The sequence below is a fragment of the Apteryx rowi genome, unplaced genomic scaffold (assembly GCF_003343035.1).
Source record: "Apteryx rowi isolate R43461 unplaced genomic scaffold, aptRow1 scaffold_47, whole genome shotgun sequence".
NCBI lineage: Eukaryota > Metazoa > Chordata > Aves > Apterygiformes > Apterygidae > Apteryx > Apteryx rowi.
The window spans coordinates 2,211,691-2,218,558 of record NW_020450727.1 but is presented as its reverse complement, the minus strand read 5'-3'; the positions used below and the strand labels follow the sequence as shown (position 1 = coordinate 2,218,558).

The window sequence follows — 6,868 nt, the reverse complement described above, 5'->3', positions numbered from 1 at the left end:
GCGTCCGCGGGACCGGGTCTGCGGCCGCCTCGTGCCGGCCCTGGCTGCGCCCCGGGGCTCAGCGTCCGCCCGCCCGCGGGGTGCGCAGCTGCTCCGTGGGGCGGGTGGCACCTTTCCTGGAAGCTGGTTCGCGTCGAGTTGTCGGCAGCCTGCAGATAAATCACCGCAAGCAGCGGCACGGAGAGACCTTGTGGGAAAGAGGGACAGGCTGAACCCGCTCCAGCGTGGAGCTGCGAAGGGCCCRGGGGAGCGCGCCGGGGTGAGGGGAAGATGCAGGTGATGGCTGGGGAGGGACGGTGACAGCCGAGCGGTGGAGGAGGTGCAGCTGTGGGTATGAGCCCCGTTGCCGGCAGCCAGGGTGCTGGGGCCAGATCAGCAGCTGGTGAGGAGCAGATGGAGGAGCAGATCGTTTTGCAGAGATGGAGCCTCGTGCGTGGAGCTGTGGCACGCGGTGTTTCTTGCAGGCCTTGTCCTCTTTGTGAGGGAAGCGGTGGGGTGGCAGAGGCGGTGGGGGAGGTTTGGGCAACCGCTCCCTACCCCAGGGCACCTGCTGCAAAGCTCCTCTCCTAAGGAGCGGTGGATCCTGCACCCTGTCCCCAGAGGTGCCAGGCTCCCCTTGTCCAGGCCACCTGCAGCTCTGGGAGATGTCTCCAGCTGACTCCACTCTTAATGTGGTCTTCTTTGGGCTCTGGGAAGGTATAGGGCTCTTCCTTAAGACAAAGTGGTGGTGTCTCAGCTACTCTGAGAGCTGYGGTGTGAGGTCTTTGTGTCTCCTATCAGCCCCTGCTAAGGAGGATCCTGTCTCCTGGAGGGAAAAAGGACTTTCCTGTCTCTCCCCTGCTCCCAGAGAGCCTTGGCCATGGCCCAGCACAGCTGCATGAGGTGGTCTGAGCATCCTCTTCCCCAGTGCATCCCCCGCAGCTCCATGGGACGCGCGGGCAGAGCCTGGGGAGGAGGCTTGCCTGTGCAGCAGGGCCAGTTGAACTCGTCTGCCAGCGTGCATGTTCATCGTGTGTCTCTGCTGACACCYCATGGGGCAGCACCCCCTGCCTCGCAGCCCACATGCCCATTCAGGCATCCCGCGCCGGCAGGGTCTGAGCTGGGAGCTGGCGACGAGCGCCCGAGCCATCTGCAGGGAGCAGGAAAGCTGAAGTCATTGCTGGACCCGCTGGCTTCTCTCCTTTGTTCTGCCTCCAATTGAAGGAACAGCAAATCTTCCTCTGTTTGTACAGCGCCGTCCTGGAGCCACCCAGGGAGGAATTTGTGCTCAGCAGCCCACAGCCACGGGGACCAGACAGCCTGAGAGGGGCGGTTTGAACCCTGCCTCATTCCGTAATGCTCTTGCATAAGGAGATTGGGGTTGGATCTGCGTGAGCTGCCTGCGCAGCCCCCCCGGTGCGCGTGGTCTGCCCAGGCCGGCGGACAAAGGGAGGCATTGTAAGCACTTGCTGTCTGGGAGGCCGCGGCTGAGCTCCTCCGGGGTCACGCTGGGAGCCTGCAGTGGGGCTGGGAACCAGCCGTGGCCTCTGGCGTTCCCACGTGGTGCCGATTGCCCTCAGCTGCTTGTTGCTGCAGAGGATTTCAGACTTTCCTCCCTCGACAAAGATCGACTGGGCCTGTTTTTCAGGTCTAATTGTTAACCCACCAGTTGTGCCCCAGCCTCTCCTCTCCTGCCAGCAGCTCACTCTGGGCATGGGCTGCCAGCACCGATCCCTTTRAACCATGGTGGCAGGCGGTGCTGGATTGCTGCTTGCTGGCAGGATCCCATGTTCCCTGAAAGTCCCGCGAGCAGCCGCACCCCGGCCTTGGGCTCGTGGCCTTCCACAGAGGCAGGGGAGACCTGGCTCTTGGCAGGATCCCTCCCACAACCTTCCCAGTGTGCCTGGGAAACCGGTGGCCTGAAGCTACGGACGGAGGCAGAGGTTTCCCCCGTGACAGACCCTCTCCGCTGGAAGCAAGGCAGCCGTGTCCTGGGATCTGTGCTGGAGGATTTTGTGCATCTCTGGAGACACCTGTCTTCCAAGGAACATTTGCTGCCTGGGCAAGGGGCTTTGGGGTCCTCAGTGGAGAGGAAATGGCACAGGAGGCCTGAGCTGGCCACACACCCACTGCTGCTGGACAGGGCGAGCATCAGGGAGGGGGGAATACGTGTCCTACTGCAGCCCCGGAGTGGGCAGTGGGGACAGAAATCAGCCTGAGGCCAGAGGGGCTGATCCAGCCCTGTGGTTTTAGTCTCCTGCTCTTACTTTCTCTACGTGCATATGCCAGGGCCACATGGCCCTGATGCACTTCCCTTTGCTGTCTGGAGGATGATGGCCTGTGACAGTGTTTAATGATTCAAGGAGATCTTCTTGACCTGGGAATGGGGCAGAGAGAGCCTGAAACAACCCAGGTCTTTGCATGTCCTTCATGGTACCAGTTGGTACGTCATGGTACATCACCCCTGCCCCCATCTCCCTCCCGAGCCCTGAAGCGCTGCTGCGTGAAGCAGGGTGGGGAGCAAGCCCGCTGGCCAGTGTCTGTACACGTTGCACCTCTATGCGGGGCAGGCCTCCGGGCCATTTCTCGCTTCCCCCTCCTTCAGCCTCTTCTGCTTTCTGTCCCCTCCGTTGCTCAGCAAAGAGCCTAGGAAGCGGCTTGCACTTCCCCCTTTTCCAGGACCCGGTGGCTGTTGCACCCAGAGGCAAATCTCTGTGTGGGGCCACCCTTGGGCATGGGCCTCCCGGGTGGGGGGCAACCGAGCTGGGGATGCTCAGCAGCCACGACCCAAAGCGGATGCTGCCTTTGGGGTGTGCTGGTGTGGGCAAAGCCCTGGGGCTCGAGCTCCTCCCGGAGGCGAGCAGCGCCCTCGGTCTCTGGCTGGCGATGGAGCCGTGCGGCGCCTGCGGCACGGGGGCTTGTGCTGTCCCCCAGCCGGGGCAGGTAGGAAGCTGGGGCCCTCCTTGCCGTTGTCTCTGGACCCGCTCTTCCCCTCGCCCTGGGGTGTCAGCCTGCTCTTCCCCTCGCACCAGGGTGCCATCTGTCCAGCCAGGGACAGAAGGACAGAGGATCCCCACCATGCAACACAGAGAGGGGCAGGGGCTGGCACAGCCCCCTGCAGCGATGCCCCCAGGTCCTTGCCGCCGGGAGCAGCTTGAGGCCGGTGTATTGATCTCCCCCCCGCGATGCCTGCCCGCGAAGGGCCTGAGCCGGGGGAGAGGGAACCTGCCTGGGGAACCGATTCTGCCCTCGCTGCAGATCTGGAGCAGGCAATGGGGAGGGCCTGGAGGAAACTGCCTTCAGGCCCTGGTCCGTGGGGAAGGGACCCCCATCTCCTCCTGGCGATGCCCCAGGGCTGAGAGCAGCCCCCTTCCCCAAGCGGGTTGGCCACGTGGTGCACACGTCTTCATGTGTCAAGGGTGTGACAACCCGCTAGGGTCATGGGGTGGACATGTGGGGCCAGCCGCTGGGTGGCTGCACCCGGGGCTGGGGCCAGGAGGAACCCAGGAGTCCAGGCACGGCCTCTGCCACCTCTCTGAAGCAAGCTGCGGCACGGGGCCAAGCCGGAGGYGGGTGGTGCCACCCCAGGCAAGCTGCAGGTGGGACCAGGGACATGGTGTCAGACTCAGAGGACAAGTGTGGGAGTTGGATGGGGAAGGCTGCACCGTTACCCCCCCCTCCCCCAGTCTAGTGGCCTACCAGTTCACTCATTGTACTGGGAGCCAGGGGGGTGGGGGTGGAACAAGAAAAGAGTTTGGCAGTGCCGGCGCGGTTGGTCCAGCCTTGGCCTTGGTGGGTACGAGGGAGGCGGCTGAGCCACCCAGACGCCTGGGCTCCTGGCTGCTTGCTACCATCTCTAACCCTTTGTGCCTCAGTTTCCCCACAGGTTGGGAGGCCGTGGAGGAGGCACGGGGCTCTGGGTTGCCCTTTGCCATACCGTGTTGCTCCCTTCTCGGGGCACAATACGGATTTGCAAAAGCCACAGCCCCCTGCACTGCCTCCCCAGGTCAGCGGTGCCGCCCGGGCAGCTTTGGGAAGCTTGGTTGGATGCCTGAGTTCCTGGTGGCGGCTGCGGGAGCTGGGCTTAGCGCCACGAGGTTGCAGCTTGGCACGCTACACGCACGCACAGCCTCCCTGCTCCTGATAACCCCAGGAACACCCTGTTCCTGATAACACCCCCCTGCACGCACGCTGCTGCTGATAACCCGGGCGTCCGGCAGCCAGAACCTCGCTGGGAGCCCAGGCGTCCTGGCCTGGCTTCGCCGCTAACGCCTTGCTCTGAACGTTGCCCCCCCCAGCCCTTGCCGAGCTTTGCCACCCCTCCACGCACCTCTGCAGCAGTGCGTGGGCCARCTCCCGTCCATCCTCCCCAGGGCTGGGGGTGGCCCGTAGGCGGGGGGGGACCCTCACCCCCCTTTCTTGTCAGGGTGGGGGCAAGGATGTGTCTCCCTGAGCAGGGGGGGGCCGCGTCCGCCGGGCTCACCCCGCCGCCCTCCCCAGGTACAGCCTGTACGCCCGCACCCGCCTCGGCTACCTCTTCTACAAGCGCCAGGTGAAGAAGGCCCGCGAGCGGTACCCGCGCGGCCACTCCGTGTCCCGGCCCSTCGGCTTCGGCGGTGAGTTGGGTCTGGGGGCTGTGCCCCCGCCGGTGGCCTGCCTGTCCTTGCCCCCGGGGCTGGGCTTGCTCCCCGTTGCCTGGGTTCGGCATCGGGGTGTGGGGCATTTTGGGGTGGGGTGGGGGTGCCAGAGTTTGGTTGAAATTTGGGATGGGGTAGCAAGCTTTGTCCCCCTCACCTGGGGGGCTGCAGAGAGGTTGTGCCCTGATGTTCTTCTGCCTGTCCGTCCCCCAGTGGTGAAAATCCTGCCCATTCCCGTGCTCTCCAACAACTACAGCTACCTGGTCATCGACACAGGCTCTGGCCGAGCGGCTGTCGTCGACCCCTCCGATCCTCTGGCCGTGCAGGTGAGACCCCCCCCAGCCCCCTGGCAGGGGTCCCCCAGGCTGGAGCCATCCTCTGTCCCTGGGGGAGGGGTGTGGCATTGGCCAGGGTGGGCAGGAGGGGCCCCACTGCAGGGACGGGGAGGTCCTGCTCCTATGGGACCCCCCATGGACAGCCAGAAGTTGGGGAGATGGAGGGGGGCTACATGGCTGATCCCTGTGCGTACACCCCTGTCTTGGCATTTACCCCAGCGTTTGACTGTCCAGGCAGGGGGGAATCTCTGTTTTTGGGRGCAGGGGGGCAAACCTGTCCCTAATCTGTAGCCCTCGATGCCTTTAGCATCCCCATGGTGGGGCAAGGTGAGGAGGGATCTTGGGGGGGGTGGCAGAGCTGCCACATCTGGCACTGCAGAGAAGTGGCCTGGGGGTGCTGGGCAGGCCCGGAGGGGGGATTTGGGGGCAGATGGTCTCTGGGAGCCTGCCATCACCCCCCCCAATATCTCCCTGTCCCCCACCCTCAGGCTGCCATTGAAGAAGAGGGGGTGCTGCTGGAGGCCATCCTCTGCACCCACAAACACTGGTAAGGGGCAAGCAGGGGTCCTGGGGGGTTGGTGTCTGCTGTGGGGTAATGCTGGGAGTCTGGGGGGGCGGGGGGGGCATGTCAGGGTGGGCCCAGCAGCATTGCGGAGGGGAGGGTTATGGGCCCCCCAGACCAGAGCCTGGTTCCTGGGAATGGGGAAATGTGAGCTCCCCCTCCTCCTCCCCCCCCCCCGCCGCCCCATTCCCAGGACTCTGCGTTTGCAGTCGGGGCTGCTGGGGGGAATGACTCCCCCATACCTACCCCACATGGGGTGGGGATGTGGGGGGACGCTCGGGGGTGCTGACTGCCCTGCCCGCAGGGACCACAGCGGGGGCAATGCGGCGCTCCGCCAGCAGCACGGCTCCTGCAAGGTGTACGGCAGTGCCCTCGACGCCGTTCCTGAGCTCACCAAGTAAGGCCCCAGCCCTCGTGTCCCCCGGGCCCCCTGCAAACTTGGGGGGGGGGGCTTCACCCCGACACACACCTTTAACTCTGCTCCACCCTGCCCACCGATRTTGGGTTGTCCCCCCTGTACCACATTGTCCCATCCGTGGGCAGAGACCTGGCATGCTCGTGACAGTAGTGTGCTGGGGGTGGGGGGCCGCGGGTATCCTGGGCAGGGGAGCTGCCCTGATGGGGCTCCCCTCTGCCCTGGCGCAGCCCCCTGACCGACAAGGAGAGGGTGAGCGTGGGCTGCCTGAGCTTCGAGGCGCTCGCGACGCCGGGCCACACCGTGGGCCACATGGCGTACGTGCTGGACGCGGCGCCCTTCGGCGGGCCGCCCTGCCTCTTCTCCGGAGACCTGCTCTTCCTCGCCGGCTGCGGTGAGCTGGACACGGCCCCCCGCGGCCCTGCCCTGGAGCGGCGCCCCCGGGGGGGCCGCGTTTCGGCGGGACGGAGCCGGGGGGCTGGGCCAGGCATGGGGGAGGATAGTGCCCCCCAAGACCGCGTTATGGGGCAGGGCCCGGATTTTGGGGACCTTGGGGCTGGGTAAAGGGGTCCTTCCCTGGGGGCGGATCTCAGCTGGGTGGGGGGGGTCTGCGGGCCCATCCGGGGGATGTGGAAGCAGGGGGCTCCCAGGGGACCCCAATTCCCTGCCCCAGTGACGGGCAGGTGTGCGTGTGGCTCCAGGCAGGCTCTTCGAGGGCTCCCCCGAGACCATGCTCGCCTCCCTGGACGTGGCCGTGGGCCTGGGAGAGGACACGCTGCTGTGGCCGGGTGAGTGGCCACGGGGGCAGAGCGGGGGGGTGCACCCCCCCAAGTCCTTTCTACCYCCCAGGGCCCCTCCCCTTGCTGGGAAGGCACGAAGCCCCCTGGCTGCCGTGGGGAGCCGGCGGGGTCCATCCAGGCTCGCGGCCGGCCCCGCGCGC

General features: G+C 65.9%; 1 protein-coding gene across 1 annotated transcript in view; it reads left to right on the top strand.

The window, feature by feature from the left end:
* The window catches only part of PNKD (PNKD, MBL domain containing), a 23,943-nt gene that overhangs the window by 16,503 nt on the left and 572 nt on the right, over positions 1–6,868 (top strand). Inside the window, exons 3-8 of the mRNA XM_026077954.1 lie at positions 4,480–4,595; positions 4,830–4,942; positions 5,440–5,498; positions 5,818–5,910; positions 6,159–6,322; positions 6,630–6,864. Coding sequence (XP_025933739.1) covers positions 4,480–4,595; positions 4,830–4,942; positions 5,440–5,498; positions 5,818–5,910; positions 6,159–6,322; positions 6,630–6,864 — 780 coding nt within the window. The remainder of the gene's footprint in view (positions 1–4,479; positions 4,596–4,829; positions 4,943–5,439; positions 5,499–5,817; positions 5,911–6,158; positions 6,323–6,629; positions 6,865–6,868) is intronic.